Source organism: Tamandua tetradactyla, chromosome 2 (genome assembly GCF_023851605.1).
Source record: "Tamandua tetradactyla isolate mTamTet1 chromosome 2, mTamTet1.pri, whole genome shotgun sequence".
Taxonomy (NCBI): Eukaryota; Metazoa; Chordata; class Mammalia; order Pilosa; family Myrmecophagidae; genus Tamandua; species Tamandua tetradactyla.
The window spans coordinates 15,124,674-15,144,281 of record NC_135328.1 but is presented as its reverse complement, the minus strand read 5'-3'; the positions used below and the strand labels follow the sequence as shown (position 1 = coordinate 15,144,281).

The window sequence follows — 19,608 nt, the reverse complement described above, 5'->3', positions numbered from 1 at the left end:
GACAAACTCTTCTTCCCCACTTAGCAAAACAAAGCTTGATCCACTCTCTGAAAATAATTCAAACGCTTTGTAAAAGCATTTCAGCAAGGGAGGACAGCTAAGAAAAAGTGTACAATATCTTCCTTTCCTTGATTTTTCCACTCAAACGCACTCAAGGAAAATGTCCAGGTGCTTCATTAGAACACTTTACGTTCTTAACACTGCCCAAGTTTGTGGCACTTCTATTTGCAGTGCTTTTCCTTTTATCAAAAGCTCTCATGATCTCTTTTATCCTCATAGAATTGCTGAGAAGTTTTACTTATCTCCATTTTACAAGGGAAGAAATTGAGGGTCAGAAAGAATTAAGTGATTTCCCCCAACTACCTCATTAGGAAATAGCAGAGTTCTGTGAATCCATCCTTCTTGCTCTTTCTCATACCTGTTTACAAATACCACTCATGGGCTCTATCTTCACAGTATAATGCACCAGGGTTGGTCCAGCAAACAAGTTTAGGAGGACTCATCTTCCTGGGTTTGAGCCTCTGTAGTTTCCCCAATGGCCTAAAAACCACAGTAGCCTTAGGGCCCCTTTATCAGACCACGTATTGGACTAAGTTGAATCGAGTTCAGGAGTTTTCGGCAATATGCTTCCTTCCTTGCTACATCTGCTTAGTTCATCTGGGCCTCAGAAGCGCATGGAAGGGCCTTGGTGCTTAAACCTCCTCCCAATGGGTCAGGAGCAGGGAAGCAGTTCTCTCCCTGATACCTGGTTTGGTCTAGTAAGAAAAGGGCCGAGACTCAGAGGCTGAGGTGTGTCTGGTTCTAGGCTCGATCTTCCAGTCTATCTCTTGATCTTAGTTCAATCCCTCATTTCATCAGTTTCTTGATCTGAAAATGATAACAATCCTAGCTATTTCTAATAAGCCTTCTGCAAGGATCCAATGAAATACCTGTGAAAATAGGACCCGGTGCTGGGTTTTCTTAATAATTTGATTAAAAATTCTTAATAATTTCTGAATGAGGATCCCTGCCTTTTCATTTTGCACTGGGCCTCACAAATTATATAGCTGAGCCTGGCTGTACGCCATCAGTCAACTGACTTAGCCTCTCTGGGCTCCACGGCCCAGAATTGAACTGAATTGTTAAGAAATAAATCGTTAGCACAATTCTCAATCCTTCCTCTACCTCACCTATTAGCAAAAAAGTTGATGCAGAACCCCGATCATGCCCTCCTCCTTGAAATATTTTTTTCCACATGGCCTCCAGGACGCTGTGCTTTCTGTTTTCCCTCTGCCTCACTGGCTGCTGTTTTGCTGTTTTCTACCATCTCCCTGCTCTATTCACGTGCCCACCTGGACTCCTGATCTTCTAGCCTCTCACCAGCTCCTCCCAGTTTTCCTTCTCCATTAATGGCAACTCCATCCCCCCATTAGCCCAGACTGAAGCCCTCGACGTTGTCTTGTTGTTGTTGTTTTTTTTTGAGTGCAGTTTGAGAGTTATATTTAAAAACACAGTTTACCAGGAGATAGAGGGTAGAGATTGGACATTTGGTGCTGAAGGGTACTGAATGTGAAATATATCATATACAAAAAAGTAATAAATTTCCAAGTACCTTTTAACAAGTAGTGAAGAACAGATTTTAGAATTTGGTATGGGTTACAGTTTTTTCTTCTAGCTGCTCCAAGACACTGGAGACCAACAGAAATATCAATATAATGATTTAGCACTCATACTCATTTGTTTAAACCCTACCTTCTCTGTATAACTCCACCATCACCTTTGATCTTTCTCCCACTCTTTAGGGGTATTTGGGCTATGGCCATTCTAACTTCCTCATGTTGGAAGGGGCTGTCATATGGGATGGGATAGGGGGATGGAACTAGTTGATGTTCTGGAGAGGCTGGGCCCTCTAGGTTTCAGGACTTATCTGGTCCAGGGACCCATCTGGAGGTTGTAGGATTCTGGAAAGTTACCCTAGTGCATGGAACCTTTGTAGAAGTATAATGCTCTAGGTTTTCCTTAGGATTAGCAGGAATGGTTTTGGTTGGGGTTTGGCAAGTTATGCTAGGTAACAATGTCTAACCGAAGCTTGCTTAAGAGTGACCTCCAGAGTAGCCTCTCGACGCTATTTGAACTCTCTCAGTCACTGATACCTCCTCTATTACACTTCTTTCCCCCCTTTTCATCAGGATGGCATTATTGATCCCATGGTGCCAGGGCCAGACTCATCCCTGGGAGTCATCTCCCACGCTGCCAGGGAGACTTTCACCCCTGCATGTCATGTCCCATGTAGGTCAATGTTGGTTTTGACTCCTCTCACCCCAAATCCATTTTGCCAAATAATCCAGAATCTTGTTCTCCACAACCATCACGGTCCAAGCCCAGGTCACCTCTCAGCTGGATTATTGCAATTTCCTTCTAACAGGTCTCCCTGCTTTCACCTCCTCACCTGTCCCCAGTGGTGTGTTCTCCACGTGGTAGCTAGAGCAATCCTTTAAAAATAGTGCCAGATCAGATCACACCTCTGTTTGAAACCATTCCACATGTACCCATCTCACTCAGAGGAGGAATCCCTACAAGGGTCAGCAAGCTGCTTGTTTGACGTCCGACTGGCCTCTCGCTCTCCTCGGGAACTTTGTTGGTGCCCCCCGGCCTAGGAGACCCCTCCAGATATCTGCACGGCTGACCCCTTACCCCCTTTGGTTCTGCGCAACTGTCCCCTTATCAGCCACCCTTCCCTGACCACCCAAAACCATCAATCACTGTCAACCTTCCTCACACTCCTGCCCCATCCCATGACTTCCTGCTCAGTCTTCTCCAAAGCAATTTCCCCATCTGACGCTTCCATACTTTATTTTCTTGTTGTTTCTTTCTCCCCATTAGAATGTCAGCCCCATAAGGGCAGGGACTTCTAATTTTAAATGCGACCTCTCCAGGACCTAGGACAGGTGGGAATGACAACAGAGAGCTCTGGAACAGACATTGTCACTCGTATTATTAAGTTATAGCAGCTTTAACCCTCTGAGTCAAAGGTTGCACATAGAGAGTGGGGACATTTGGTGGGGGGGGGACACTGTATGCCAACCCTCCCCCTGGAGCATACAGTGGGGACAGAAGGATGAATCAGAGGCAGTAACTGCCCTTGGAGTTGGTGACCTAGGGGGAGAAGGAGTCACTCCTATGCACAAATAACTCAAGAACAAGGCAGACTTTGCTAAAAATATCCACGCTTTGTTGCTTAACCTTTCACATGCTGGTAGTTATTCTACAGAGAGAAGGGACTAGTAAACCATGGCTTGTAAGCGTAAGTGTGTGGGGAGTTCCATCCCAGGCAGGTTCCCGCTCGGGCCTGCTTATCACACCGGAGACACCTTGCTAGGCCGCCCATTCGCCTGCGCCCAAGTCCCTCCCCTGCCCCTCCGCCCAGTGCTGCCCTCTCACCCCTACTGAGGCCTCACCTTCTTACAGTCCATTCTCTGCATCGAGATCCGAGATCCGGGGGCAGGGGCCCGGCATGGAAATGTGGAAACGACTCAGGAAGGTTGTAGCTGGGAATAAAGCATCTGTTGTTTCCTTGCAATAAAGACCTGTCTCCTCCACGAGCTTAGGGTACACAGAGCTCGGGGACCACGTGTTTCCATCCCTGTAGCCTGGAGTTGGGCTCAGCACCCAGCATGGGGAGTGCATTCTGCAAGATTGGTGGAGTGGGTGAACTGGCTGTTGTAAGCTCTGAGTAAGGACAATCTGATTTAATAAAGCCCTCCACGTCCTCTGTACGGTGCCCCAGAGCGATTCTATAAGGCTTGTTGTATTAGCTCTCTTAATGGAAGAAAAAGCCAGCTGGTAAGAATTAAAACATCTCAAATAAAAAGGAAGCATTTATTTTTGAAATGTTAGTTGAAACGGTAAAACACTACTATTTCATAATTTTCAAAAATACTTTAAATTAGTTTTTGGTTTCTTTAAACTCTGTATCTGAAAATCCCAAATAACCAAGAGGTAAATGACAAAGAGAGCCTTCCATTCCCTACAGGACTCCTTTGGACAGGGGCTCCTCGAGGTTATCTGAATTTTGATATTTACTTAGTAGGAAGACCGGGGAACCAAGAAACTTAAAGCTCTAACACTTTAGGATCTGGTAACTAAAGAACAAGTTAAATTTAGGTGGTGGGTACTCGGGTTTTGTTATATCATCTTCACTACTTATCGCCGTGTTTGAAAAACTTGTTTCTCTCATATAGTCACACTACACACATTTTGGCACCCAGGTGAGATCACAAAAAGATGAGCTATCTCATCGTCCGTAGGAGATGCTGCCAGGAACAAGAAAGAAAATATTGAGCAGGTAAGTCTTTCCCCTCTTTGGTTCCCAATTTCTCCATATGTAAAATAGGGAGAGGGGCTGGGTGGCTTCTGGGTTGCTTCTGCTTTAGGGCCTCAGGAATCTGTAGAAGTAGGGGAGCCTATTTTTATTACAAAGCCCTGTTTTTTTTAAATTGACAAAATACAACAACATACAAACACAAACATTCTTAACATATGAACCTTCTATTCTGGGTATATAATCAATGGCTCACAATATCATCACATAGTTGTATAATCATCACCATGATCATTTCTTAGAACATTTGCATCACTCCAGAAAAAGAAAGAAAAAGAAAAAAGACACTCACACATACCATATCCCTTACTCCTCCCTCTCATTCACTGCTAGTATTTTCATCTACCCAATATATTTTAACCTTTGTTCCCCCTATTTTTTTCTGTACCCCTTACCACTCCCTTTCATTGATCACTGGTATTTCAATCTACTCAATTCATTTTAACATTTGTCCCCCCTATTATTTATTTATATAAAGTGCTTTTTAAATAGAGGATCCCCCATTTACAGTTTCTCTGTATGTCTTCAATGCATTTGAAATATGATTTGGTTTACCAAAATTTGGTTTCCAAGGAACTTTTCAAAACTGATGCATGTAACACAAAGAACCTTATTATACGTCTATTATGAATGCAAGCAGCTAACATTTATTCAGCGAATTCCGTAAGCCAGGCACTGTTGATTCCATTGCCAGGCACACGTACGTTGCCTTATATGATTATATGGTATAATCATTCCAGGAACCCCACGAGGTAGATACTGAGATGGTCAACACGCTGGATGGGTAAACTGGGCCAGTGCCCAACACTGGGAGTCAACTCTCATCACTCCAGTCTCCGACTCCAGGACACATGTCAGCCCCGTGTCTCCCAGACTTTGAATTCCTAGTTTGGTTCTTCTCTTTAGGGTTCATTTACTATCGAAGTCTCAGGTATAAACAGCAAGACTTTGATTAAGGTGAAAAAAAAAATGCCACGTGCAGGAAAGCAATATAAGATAAATTTCACACCTGCGTAGCACCTCATAATTAATGCAATCCATTATTTTCACTCTCCCAAAGACTGTATGAAGTGGGCAAGTTTCCTGCATGAATGAGGAAAGTCACAGGAAGGGGAGTCGCCTGGTTGGTTAGGGACCCAGTACTCTTTCCACAACCTGCCACCTCCCTGTGTCAACAGGAACATCAGATCCAAGCGCTTCGTGGCAGGCACAACCAGGTGACCCCCTTAGCAGAGGCTGTGCCTTACCAGGCTGGGGCCAGAGGAGCTGCCTGTAGAAGTAACTTCTAAGGGATGAGGACCCAGCCATTTTCCCCCGACCCACACCTGTGCAGTGTGATAAAGGAAGGAGAATTAGCCTGCAGCTGTGGTCCAACCAGATAACGCATTTAGGCGGGAAGTCAAGTGACAAGGGAACTTGTATGTGTGTGTTTGTTAAGTGTTAGTTGCTTTTGATATTTGAAAGAAGCTTCTAGGCTGCTTGTGGAAGTCAGACCAAATGGAAGGAAGGTACTGTGGCAAGATGGATTTAGGAAAGGACCAATCTCATGGGAAGTTCCGACAGACCCCTGGCCCTCATCAAGAAGAGAACCATGCTCCAGGTAATGGAAGAGATCTTAAGAGGTTGGCGGCTGTTGGGAAAAACTGGGCTATGAGTATTTTCTTCTTTATGGATCTGGCCCAAAAGGCATAACTAAGTATATTCATAGAACACTGCAAGGGAAGAACTGAGGCTGTATAACTTCCTGAGGTGCCTTTTAGCTCTAAGATTCTAATAAGCCAGGGTAGCCCAAGGTAATGAGAAATATATTTAAATGAAAGATAATGAAAATACTCAATATTGAATGATTGTGATAAAACAAATACATCCATACACTCCTATGACAGCATAAATTTGGTATGACTTTTGGAAAGAGATCTGGTAGTAAGTAGAATAGTGCTTATTCTTTTGACTTGCTAATCGTAATTCTTGGCTCTGTCTTAGGTCTTGATATACCCTAGACAGGATTTGAAATTTTTTTTCTGTGCAATGGATCCTTTTGGCAGTCTGATGAAGCCTATAGACCCCTTCTTAGAATAAAGATTTTAAATACATACAATTAAATAAGAGGTGACAAGGGATACCAGTGATATTAAAATCCAGTCATCAAAAGAGAAAACGTGTGATAGAGTAACATGTGTGCTGATTTATAGATACATTGACGAACAAGACTAGCAATGGGTCTAATGCCCACAATAGTGATTGGTGTAAAAGATATTTTGAGGTATCTGCAACAACTGGGCTATGATATTAAAAAAAAAGCCTGTGATTTCTTTTGGTAACAAAGTCACTGGTACTGGTAAAACCACCACAGTTTACTGCCTCCATTCATAATTATGATTTTCCTGGCTGCATGATACTTGGTCAAGTTGGTGGTCATTTTTATTATGGATCTGGCCAATAAAATAAAAGTATAATTTTCACCCATCCAAGAATCCCTGTCCAAGCTGAGTGCTCTGTCCTCTTTGAGGGATCTTAGTACAGGTTTGCACAGAAAGGCTCTAGGAAGCTCTACACCAAAGATCCATGAACTTTCCTCCAAATCCAATGGCAACAGAACCCTTTTTGATATCGCTTTATTATCCTGAAGAACTTGAAGACCATGCTAAGGAAATAATCCAAAATAAAACAAACAAAACAAAACAACTATATGTGTGAATATACTTATTATAGTTTGAGCTACAATAGCAAAAATTGACTGGCAAACCCTAAATGCACAATATAAATGGAATGACTGGGTAAATGATAGCGCATCAATTTGATCAAGTATCGTGCAGTCATTAGATTCATAATTGTGTAGATGAGTGGATGGATTCATCGATGGACAGAGAGAATGACACAGGAAAGGTGCTGATATGTTAAAATTGGCAGATCTGGGTATCTGGGGCAGGAGGTATGTTGGAGGTCTCTGTATGGGTTTTGTACTATTTTGGAACTGTCCTGTAAATTTGAAATATTTCAAAACAAAAAGTTTAAAGAGAAAAAAATTATAATTATGAAGACCATATTGTGGAAAATATTTCTAGATATAATATTAGGTTAAATAAGATATAAAATTATAGTAGGCTATCATACGACTTTTAAAATTGTGCAATGTAGGAACAGGTGGACGGGGGAATAGAATGTAAGCAGGTTAAAATGTTCAGGATGATAGAACATAGATGATCTTTTTTCATCTTTTTTTTTATATATCATGTAAAATTTATTTTGGAGAAATCAGTATGCTGTTAGCACAGTGTGTAGAAATACTGTGAATAGGTGTCTGAGTTTTACATTACATAAGTGTTTAATGAATAAAGGTGGTCCCAGGTATTTTCTGGAAGTAAAACGTAGATAAGAAAGACTGTTTTCTCATCCTCAAAAAGCTAGAGGAGAAGAATCTTAGATACCCAGCACAGAGATCTTACACCCTTTCCGTAGGACTCTTTTACTAATAAACGTGACAATTCACCACTTTCTTCTATAATTTTTATTTTGATCCCACAGAAGTCATTGGAACTTGGTGTTTGCGCAACCGAGAGCAACTCAGAAAAAGAAAAGCTGAAGCCCAAGAAAAGCAAACTTCACAATGGATATTTAGGTATGGTGTCATTGCAAGGGAAAAGGATTTACCTACCCTGTGCTATGTGTCAGGGAGTGCTGAGCACTTTTATGCACTACATTTTATCTTCCCAATAATCTTTTCCCTTGTAAACCAGGCAGTTATCCCTATTTTACAAAAAGAAAAAAAGTAAACTAAGTCTCCGATGGGTTTAATTTCTTGCCTAAATTCACACAGTGGAAAGGTGGTGGGAACAGATTTGTATTCCTGGTCTCTTAATCACAGAGGCAGGCAACCAATAGAGGGCTGGCAGTCAGCTGCTCGGGTAGTGGAAACACAAGCATTTTGTCATTGGGAAAGGGAGACACCACCAGGAAGCCTCCAAGATTGTTCTCCAAGCTTTCCAGTGGTGAAATCATCATCGAGCAAGTGTGATTAGCTCTCCATGGAACAAGCCAAAATACTGCCTGTAAATAAGGGACTGAAGGGTCTGGGAAGTCCTAAACCTCCCAAGTTGCCTAAGTGTAATCAAGGAGGAAGAACACAAATGGGATTGAAAATCAGGCAGCGTTGTGTGGCCTCCATTTAGAATATAACTATGAAAACATGGGAATTGCTTGCGTGAAGACAGGAAAAGGGATCCCCAGAGAAGCCAAGTGCTCCCCTGGGTGCAGGTAAGCCAGAATTTCTCAACCTCAGCGCTACTGACCCTCTCTGTGGTGCAGGGCTGCACCATGCATTGCAGGATTTTTAGCAGCATTCTGGTCTCGACCCTCTGGATGCCCAGAAAGCCCCCAAACCCCCACCGAAGGAGTGAGATTCAGAATATCTCCAGACATTGTCAAAGGATCCGTGGGGGGCTAAGTCACCCCCAGCTTGAGAACCACTAGTCTAAGCACCCTTCTTAAGAAAGGGGCATTTTTCTTCCCAAATGGACTGAGTACTGTCTGTTCTGCCACAACCAGTTTTTGCAACATCTAGGAGCTTGCATATGATCAGCAAGTGGGAGAAGGATGCCACTGTACTGAGAAAGTTTGTGTTGGCTCATGATTTTTCCTAGTCAAGGGGAGCCAGGACAGCGGGAGTAGAATTAAACCCTTCAGCAGGAAAGGGAAAAGGCTTCTGCCAGCCTGGCACAGCTCTCCACGTGTGACAGGTTGCACGTCCTCCTATGCCCAACTCCTTGCGCATTTATTTGCACTTATTGAACTCTTATTTGCAGTCTCAGCACCTGTGAGCTGCATTCACACTGTTGCTTTGGGGCATTTTTACCATCCCCAAGGTGGCCTCTAGCCATACTAAGCTGTCTGTCCAAGTTATCTACTCTTCACCCCATACCAAATACTGTTTCCGTCAGTGTTGTGAAGTTGCAGAGGTTTTAAGCTGTTTGCACCAACCCTTTTCCTCCCACCCCATTAACACTATTACTTTCAGCAGAAACAGTTTTTTGGGAATGTCTCATATGATGTCAGAGCACGCTCCTGTTTTGGGGGGTGCTGCATAGGTGACTCCAATGAAGATTATGCAGTCAGTTCCCCTAGTTTTACATGAGCATTACTTGATTTCCCAAGTTCTTGCCTACAGAGAAAGAGTGCATCACCTCTCATCGGTGTGACTTGGTGTTTTTGTCAATTTAAAAATTGGGCTTTGGGTTTATAGGTGGGTCTCTGTGAGCCTGGTCAGTGTTCCGGCACCTGAAAAACGGAGTCCTGCTGAGCTTGCTGGGCTGAGGGCACGAGGCTGAGGGATGCTCAGAGGCTGATGACACCTTGCTGAGCCCTGCCTGGCAACTGCTGGCCTTGTTTGGGTGACATTGCTACCCTTCTGAGGGCTGTACCCTCTTTTTTCACCACAGTGTGGTGTCCACGTGTCCCAGAGAGAAGTGGAGAGTGTGACAGCTGAGAGGCCAGACACTAAAGCTAGAGTGACTTCTCAGCTGTTTGACCTTGGGCGGGTCACTCGACTTCTGGGTCTCGGTTTTGTCATCTGCAAAACTGAGATAATAGTCTCCATCTCATGGGATGAGGTGAAGATGAGAATAGGTAACAGTATAAGTAAAATACTTAAAGCAGTGCCTGGCCCAGAGGGAGTACTGTATGCATTTCCTATATTAATATCAGAGTACTAATTTCTATTTGGATAAGTCATTCATGTAAGTTGTTATATATAATTCTTGCAAATACCCTCATGAGGCTGGGCAGAGGTTACTTCTCTTGCTTTACAAATGAGGAAACTGAAGCTTAGAATGGGTCAGTGATGCACAGCTGACGGTGACAGCACACAAATAAAATCAAGGCCACACAGATATTTTTGGATCTTTTGAAAAACTACCAGGGAAGACATGGCATATTATATTACTCATTAGATCCTCCATAGAGAGAGCTACATAACAAATTCTTTAGGATTTAATATCTAGGGAAAAATACGTATTTACCGAAGAATCCAGATATACCACTTTTTTTTTAATTTGACAATAAGAGCTTTACAATTCATCTTGTCATCTTGGTTGTGTGGCATTAGTGTTCAAAATGCTTAAGTGCCATAACCAGCTTCAGATGATGCTTTATTCTAGATGATTTTATTAATTATTTTATTATTTTTTTGCATGGGCAGGCACCAGGAATCGAACTCGGGTCTCTGGTATGGCAGGTAAGAACTCTGCCTGCTGAGCCACCATGGCCTGCCCTATTATTTATTTTTGACTTTCACGTATATATATTATATATGTATTTATATAGCCCCCACAGACTTTCTGCCGATATAATAGATAAAATATCTTTCTTTACATATTATTTAGAAACCAAATTTTGTTTGCTTATTGTCTGTCTTTCCCCACCAGCAGGTAAGCATCCCAAAGCTAGGGATTTATGTCTGCTTCACTCACTGCTGCCCACACACCCTTTTGATATTGACCTCCAGCTTCTTGGTGAGATAATCATTCTCAAACTTTCTATTATGGAAAATTTCAAACATACACAAAAATAGAACAGGGTATATATATATATTTAAATGTGCAAGGAACTAGGCACGCTATGAAGATATAAAAACACTGATTTTTATCTTCAAAGAAAGTCTTTGAAGACAATTCAGTATTTCTTACTAAAAGAAATAAGGTTTCGCCAGACATAACCACAGTAAGAGGCAGCCTGTGTTCCTCGCCTTAAGCCTGATATCAGTGCAAACCCCTACAGGAGTGCTGAGCAAGGAGAGCACAGTGGCTGGGTGGTCTGTTAAGGAAGGCTCCATGGAGCAGGTAGCATAGAACAGGATTTCAATTGGTTTAGAAAAATGATGAAATGTTTATTTACAGTAACTTTATCTCCCCCAAGCCCATCTGTACCAGCCATCTGTATTTGGTTATATTGCAGTGCCTAACAATTTGTCATTGGCTACAATTTCCATGCCTTTATCCTTTCATCTTCTAGATCCCTAATCTAGCTATCAATTAGGAGTAGGTATAATATGGCCACTCATGCCTTTCCACCGACTTCTTCACCTCAAGGAACGTGTTTGCAGCTTTCGACCTGGCTTAGGGTACGCATCATTGGATGTGAACTGCAGCTAGCTAGCACTTTTTACAGAAGAATGACCCAGTAAGCAAGCTGTGTACATCCACCTGCAGGCTGCACTAGCCGGGAGCCAGGTCCGGGTGGGGCGATGGCTTCCCAGATCTAGACACTCACTTGTATCAGTTTTCCTGGTGGTGATGGGGTAATCAGGCTCACTCACATAGTCTAAGCCCAAAGAGACTAGTGTATAAACCAGCATGCCAACCTACTACTTCACAATGAGAATTATACATTTTCTACAACCAAGCATTTAAATATATGACATATCACACACACACACACACACACACACACACACACACACAGAAGATTCCTGGAGAGCAAGGCATCAGAGCCAAAAGGTCCCTGAGGGACATTTCCTCTCCTGACAGCTGAAAACATCTAGCAGTGCTCCTTCATCTAACAAACAAGGAGACGGAGGCCCATTGAGATTAAATGTCTTGTTCAAGGTCATGAACCAAGGCAGTGGGAGATGTGCATCAGATATCCCCAAGCATTTGTTTGAATTCTATAGCCTTATTGCTAATTCTAATTCTGATCTCTCCACAGAGAAGAGAAAAAATGCAAACGGCAGAGAACAGGAAAAGGAAATGGAAGAGGGAGAAAGAGAAAAACTACAGAACTGAAGGCAGCGCCTCAGTTACAAACAGAAGAGGAGATGATGGAGAAAGTGCAAGCCCCCACAAAGCAAGAAACCGAGCCACTGAGGAGTATGACCCAAGGCTTCTCTCTAGAAGCCCCCCAAGAGAAAGCTCTGCCTGAGGAACACTCTTCAGAAATGCATCAAGAAAGCTTTATGCCTCAGGACCATTCTGAGTACAAAGAAACAGCTGTCCTTGAAGACTATCCTTCCAAAACATGTCAAGGTGTGGCTGAACCTGAAGACCTAACCCCTAGCATGTTCCGAGAAACAGCTGTACTTAAGGAACATCCTTCCAAAACGTGCCAAGGTGTGGTTGAACCTGAAGACCTAACCCCTAGCATGTGCCAAGAAACAGCTGTACTTCAGGATTATCCTTCCAAAATGGGCCAAGGTGTGGCTGACCCTGAAGACCTAACCCATAGTCTGTGCCAAGAATCAGCTGTACTTCAGAATCATCCTTCCAAAACGGGCCAAAGTACGGCTGACCCTGAAGGCCTCTCTCCCAAAATATGCCAAGAAATAGTTGCACCCAAAGCCACTCCCCCTAAAACATCTGAAGCTGTAGCTGACATGGAGGGATGCTCTTCTGAAGTACATGGCAAACTAGATGTGCCTAAGGGGGGCTACACTTTTGAATCATACCCAAACCCAGCTGAACCAGAAGAATACAATTCCGATGCAGACCAAGGAACAGCTGAGACCGAAAGCTTCTTTTCCAAAACACAACACGAAATAGCTATGCCTAAAGATCTTTCTGCAAAAACATACCAAGAAACAGTTGAACCCGAACACTTTCCTTATAAAACATATAAACAAATTACTGTGTCCAAAGCCCCCTCTCATAAAGCAATCCAAGCGACACCTGGTCCTGAAGAATATTCTCCTGAAATATACGAAGAGACACCTGGGCCTGAAGATCTCTCTACTAAGGCATGTAAAGTTGGTGTGCCTAAAGAATGCTTTCCGGAACCATGCCAGGAAACAGGTGCGCCTCAGGACCAGGACCTGAAAGCACACCAGGAAGATGCTAAGGATGTTTATACTTTTCCTCAAGGTAGGGTATGGCTACTGGGACAATAAACACAGGGCACTTAATGGTTTCCCTCATTAATAATCACAGCGTCAACATAGGTACATCCCTCTCCAAATGGTGATTTCCAACCTTCTTTGACAATCCCGAGTTATTCCCAGTTATCTCAAGAAGAACCATGAATGTCATTGGCTGGTTTCAAGTAAAAATCATTTTTCATTCAGCCAATGTCTGCAAAATAGGTACCTGCACATACTATCCATTCTGAGACGCTTTAGCCAGTGAAAAGAAATGAACCCAATTATGCGAAAAGCATTTTATCAGGCGAGTGAGCCTAGATTAACAAGAAAGCTTGATGAATGAGGTTTTCCTGGAAAATTTAATTTTCCTGGTGAACTAAAGACAGGTGAATTCATGGTACAAGGCATCGTTGGGAGACACAAAGGTAAGAAGTATGATCCTGTTACCAGGGGAGTTTCCTTCCTATAGGGCTTATCATGTTTACCCCAGACCCTTTCCTGTTTTGAAATTTGTTGCTGAAAAGTTTTCTCCTTCTCTCTTTCTTTAGTAAGCACAGCCTTTTGAAAATTCTGTGACCTTTCTTTGAAGTGGTGGCTCTTCACTTGTTTCAGGAGCATAACTGAGAATGTGAATAATCTTTGTGTAATATTGTAGAGGGTACAAGAAATGGGCTGAGTCTGTTGACCATAGTTATCCCCAGGGAATTGTTTTCTAAAGCTGAGTCCCTTACCATTTGCTCTTTCTCCAAAAAGGTGAATGCCACAAAAACATGGGGCTAGCTGGGTCTCAAGTAATCCAGGTTCTGAGGAAATATTTTAAAAAATAAATTACCATAAAAAGCAGACTGATGATGTAGTAGGTACAGCTTGAGTCAGCACAGCATGCCTTATTCTGAGGGTTTCACTCTAAACCCATCAAGTTCAATATAGGCAATTAACTAATACTTATTATGTTTTATGTCTCACCAAACCAAAGGAAATGTCCAGCTTTTTGCTGATTATCAAATAATAAATGATCATTATAATAATTTAAAGCAGTATGTAAATGATCAAGTATAAAGTAAAAGGCACCTAGAACACCATCTCCTATCTCCAAACGCCAGTGTTAAGGCCCTTTTTGTTTTGCCTTGTTTTAACAATGCACTTTGCAGTATATGTTGGGACCACCTTAGTGATATTTTTGAAACAACTGCATGGAAATATAATAATTTATTCCACCAATACCTACAAGGAGTAGCACTTAGGTTACTGCCAATTTTTACTATTTTAACAATGTTCAGTGAACATTAATGAAAGTAGCATTTATTTATTTTTAAATGTTTTATGGTAAAATATAACATAGATACAAAAAAGCCATATATTTCAAAGTACATTGTAACAAAGTAGTTATAGAACAGATTTCAGAGTTTGGTATGAGTTCCACAACTTCAGGTTTTTCCTTTTCACTGCTCCAAAACACTGGAGACTAAAAGAAATATCAATATAATGATTTACAGTCATACTCATTTGTTAAGTCTTATCTTCTCTGTTATAACTCCTCCTTCTCCTTTGATCCTTCTCCCAATGTTTAGGGGTATTTGGGCTATGCCCATTCTAACTTTTTTATGTTGGGAACGGGTGTCTATAATATGGGATAGAGGGGTGGAACTAGCTGATGTTCTTGGAGAGGCTGGCCCCTCTCCATTTCAGGACTTATCTGGCCTAAGAATCATCTGGAGGTTGCAGGTTTCTGGAAAGTAATCTCAGTGTGTAAAACTTTTGTAGAATCTCAGATAGAGCCCTAGGTGCTCTTCAGGCAGGGATGGTTTTGGCTGGAGTTTGGCAAACCATGGTAAATAGCTAGCTGAAGCTTATATAAGAGTAGCCTCCAGAATAGCCTCTTGACTTTATCTGAACTCTTTTAGCCATTGATCTTTTATCACATTTCTTTTCCCCTTTTCTGTCAGGAAGGCCTTATTAATCCCATGGTGCCAGGGTAGGCTCATCCCTGGGAGTCATGTTCCACCTTGCCAAGGAGACTTTCACCCCTGGGTGTCATCTCCCATGTCAGGGATAGGGTAATGATCTTATTTGCAGAGTTGGGCTGAGAGAGAGGCCACATCTGAGCAACAAAAGAGGTTCTCTGGAAGTAACTCTTAGGCATAACTATAGGTAGGCTAAGCTTCTCAGCTATAGAAATAAGCTTCATAAGAGCAAGACTCAAGATCAAGGGTAAGCCTATTGACTTGGGAGTCCCATCCCTCAAAGGACTTTGCCAATACTTTTTAGTTATCTGCCCAACATACTCTGGGATGTATCTGGTTATTACATTAAGCTACACAGAATTATAAGCCCTTTTTCCCATTCTGGGTTCGATATGTTTGGATTATTTAAATGAGCTATCCAGACAGGTTGAGTTAGATTATGTAATTTATTAGCTAATATTTATTTGCACTTTCCCTGTGCCAGGCACTGTATTAAACATTTTACACGAATTATTTTACTCAATGTTAAACCTATTAGATAGGTAATATTACCTATTTTATAGATAAGGAAATGGAGGCACTGAGGGTTAAATTTGATTATTTCCTTTGGAGAAAGTCCTAGAAGTTGAAAGGGTACCCGCATTTAAAGTTTGGATTAATTTAGTGATCAGCCCCCAGAAATGTTATATAATGACTTACACAACCCAGGAGTTTATAAAGTAAGTGCCTTTTCCTCACACCCTTGCCAACACTGCACATTATTTCACTTTAATATTCTTTGTTGTGTTAAAAAAAAACCCCAATAATTATTCTAATTCTCACTTTAAAAAACCTTTTAATGAAAAAAAAATTGAAAAAAAAAAAGGGCGGGCCATGGTAGTGCAGCAGGCAGAGTTCTTGCCTGCCACGCTGGAGACATGGGTTCAACTCCCGGTGCCGGCCCATGCAAAAAATAAAAATTAAAAAATTGAAAAAAACCTTTTAATGCTACTAGGCATCTTTTCATGATTATTAAAAATTTAGATATTTTCTGTGAATTACTTGTTTCAATGCCTGTCCCATTTTTATTTTGTGATAGTTGTCTTTATTTAAAGAAACTCATTAAATAGTAGTGTTATTAAACCTTTACTCATATATATGATGTAACTATTTATTCCAGTTGTTGCTTGTGTATCACCTTTGTCCAATTTTTACTTTTTTTGGCGTGGGCAGGCTCTGGGAATTGAACTCGGGCATGGCAGGCAAAAACTCTGCCACTGAGCCACCCAGAATTTTAATTTTTATGCATTCAAATCTGACAATCTTTTCCTTTCGGTTGTTAGTCCCTGTGTCATGCTGAGAAAGGTCTTGGTAATCCTAAGTTTATACAAATATTCTATTTTTTTCTAGAACATTTATATTTTACTATTTAAATCTTTAACCTATCTGAAATTTATGTCTGTACATGGTGTGAAGTAGAGAGTTTTCTTTGAATGAACAGTTTAATTGCCCTGATATAATTTATTGAATCTATTTTCTTATTGTATTTCACAGAAATGAGGGAAAAAACCAAACCAGAAGAACCAGAAATACCAGCAATTCTGAACATTTCCCAAGAGGCTCACCCAGAAAGTGATGTCTATAGCTATGTTTTGTTTTAATAATGCTCAATCTTAATAGTTATGGGCCAATGGAGTATAATCTGAATATTTTATATGTGTGATTTTTCTCAAAATAATGTAGAAACTGCTACAGTATTTGTTGATACTTTAACTTAGTCTTTTTTCCATTTACAGACTGTATCTGAAAGAGGACTAATTTGGTTTCCTAGGCTCTATCATGTGGACAGTCCCCTGCTTGTGTGTGTGCGTGTGTGTTGTGAGGGCATGGGGTGTGGGATGGGTGACGGTGCCACAAGGCAAAGAAGGAAAGGGGGAGGGATTATGACTTTATTTTTTTTCTCCGAAGAGCACACATTTCTTTGATTAATTCTTAATGGTAGACAAATGATTAATTCTGAACACTTAAACATTTCTGGAAGTATAGAGTTTTCTTGTAAACTTTTGTTCCATTATTAACGTTAACAACAGCATCATAATTTTCTTCAGGCTTTAACTGGATCTTTTATCACAATTTTCTTCAGGCTTTAATTGGATCTTTTAATTTTTAGCAATTCTTTTTATCATAATGGGGCTCCTTCAAAGAGAGCTTGGAGAAATGTCTTGTATACTTTTGTGTTTGAATTTGGGCTTTTTTGTATTTTTACCTTTTAAATATTGTACTTGTACAAAATGGAACTTAAATAATTATTGTATGTTTCATTGTGTGGGAGGCATCACTGGGCACGATGGGGTCAGAAGAACGACAGCGCGAAGTCCCTGCCCACCAAGAGTTGTCTAATTTCACGGGGAATGAAATGGAAAACAATTAGTAAAAAAATAATAAATGCAAGTGCCACTTGAATAGTAGCAATAACGGAGGGAAAACTTCATTGTTGCTGGAATGACATGAGTGGAGCCTGGAAAGACAGGGACGGTTTATGTCAGGGAGGACAAGCAGCATTCCCGTAGGTGACAAAGAAAGGGGCAAGGCCAAGGCAAGTTCAAGAGAACAGCATGCAAATGATCCTAGTTATGTGGGCTCCACACCTAATGCTAGGCCAGCATGCAGCAAACCTGGTGTAACAGATAGGTTGTAGAGAATTTTGCATTCTTAACTAAGCAGCATATCATTCATTCATTAGGTGACAAGAACTAAGGCTTTTGAATAATGGCTAGGTTTCAGTATTTTAGGACTATTTATCTGGTGATGATGGCCAGGGCAGGATGAATCGGAAATGATGAGAGACTGGGGGCAGGGATAAGAACTTTTCTGCATGAGAAGACAAATGAAATATCCCTCTTGTATTATTATTATTTTCTGGAGGTGAAAGGGTTCTTTCATTTTTCCTTCTGTTATTACAGAGGATTCAAAGTAAAGGGAACTTGCAAATAAAAATTCATCTGGCAGGGGTGCAACCCGCACCTCTCTGCACAAGCACTGTGGTACAAGGTATGAGGCCACAGTCAAGAACGAGAGGGACCTCGTCCCTAGGGAGTTAAGTGTCCTCAACCCCGCATTAGACCCACCAGGGAAGATTTCCAAAATATGATGCACAGATTCTCTGCCCCCACCCCTGGGTCATTCTGATTCAACTGTTTAGATTGAGGTCCAGGCAGAGGTATATTTGCTTTCACTATTCTTCTTTTTCTTTTTAATTGTCTTTCTGGAGGAAATAATTTTAGAATTACTGAAAAGTTGCAAAGAGAATACAGAGAGTTCCTGCTGACCTTTCACCTTCTGCCCTAACGTGATACCCCACATAATCATGGTCCATTTGTCAAAACAAAGACATGAAGATTATTACATTTCCACTAAGTTACAGACTTTAGTTGGATTCCGCTTGTGTCCTTTTTCTGCTTCAGGATCCCATTCGGGATTCCACATCACACAAAGGGTGTTTTTATTTTAAAAGCCCTCCAAGTGATTCTACAGGGTAGCTAGGGTTGAGAACCACTGGTACAGTGGGAGGTTTCAATACTGTTTCCCTCTCCCCAACCCTAGCAAAACACTTTTTCCCCTCAGGGTATATTCATTGACAGTGATTACTCATAACCTCTTTTATGACTGAAGTAAATACTCAGGGCAGCATAACCACACAAAAACCCTTTTAATCTGGGTGTGAAAAAGAGTGTGTGAAAATATAAAATCTGAAATACCACCCAGATTAAAAGGGTTTTTCAGATTTTATATTTTCACACACTATTTTATTTGATCTGCACAAAAGGTCTATGAAATAGGCTGGGCAGTGATAATCACTCCCATTTTACAGATGAGAGGAAACCACAGAGGCTCGATAGTCACCCCAAATCACATCTGTTGCTTTAGTGCCTTTTGACATCACGCTGCACCTGTGGAATGCTTCTGTCTCCATTTCCCCTGCCAAGTGGGTGAAGTCAAGATATAAAAAGAGTAAACAAATCTTAAGTTCTAATAGTGTTGCATTCAAACCTTAAGAGATTTGCATATGTACAATACACAAGGGCACAAAGGTGAGAGATGGAAGAGTAGATGGAAAAAAGAATACAGTACACTTGAGAACCCTTTCTGCCTGCCCTCTCACACCACTCTCTATATACACACAATTTCTGCTTTCCTGTTATCCTTATTAAAACACCACTGTGTGCCTAAACATTTCCCAGTTTTCCTTCTGGCTTAGAAGCTTGAGATCAGAGTCAGAATTAAAGTTTTGCAAGAACCAATCTAGCCTTACTTTGTGCTGCCCTTTAGGCACAATGGTTCTTAAAAGTCCAGGAACTCTATGATATTGAAATCAGAATGAGAAGGTCCAAAGCTTTAATCCATTCTCAAACGAGTCCTACACCCAAATGAGAGGTTAAGAATCGCTTTGCTGACAAGTATTT

The 19,608-nt window shown here is 41.3% G+C and overlaps 1 protein-coding gene across 2 annotated transcripts; it reads left to right on the top strand.

Moving 5' to 3' along the window:
• Positions 1-5,763: 5,763 nt before the first annotated feature.
• HEMGN (hemogen) lies at positions 5,764-17,608 on the top strand. 2 transcript variants are annotated; one of them, XM_077140068.1, is made up of 5 exons: positions 5,764-5,960; positions 7,886-7,979; positions 10,554-10,589; positions 12,059-13,206; positions 16,700-17,608. In XM_077140068.1, the coding sequence occupies exons 1-5, from the start codon at positions 5,858-5,860 to the stop codon at positions 16,804-16,806; spliced, it is 1,488 nt and encodes a 495-aa protein (XP_076996183.1). In that variant the 5' UTR covers positions 5,764-5,857; the 3' UTR covers positions 16,807-17,608. The 2 variants fall into 2 exon arrangements, with proteins under 2 accessions (XP_076996183.1, XP_076996188.1); XM_077140073.1 differs by lacking the exon at positions 10,554-10,589 and having other exon boundaries at positions 5,767-5,960.
• The last annotated feature ends 2,000 nt before the right edge of the window (positions 17,609-19,608 follow it).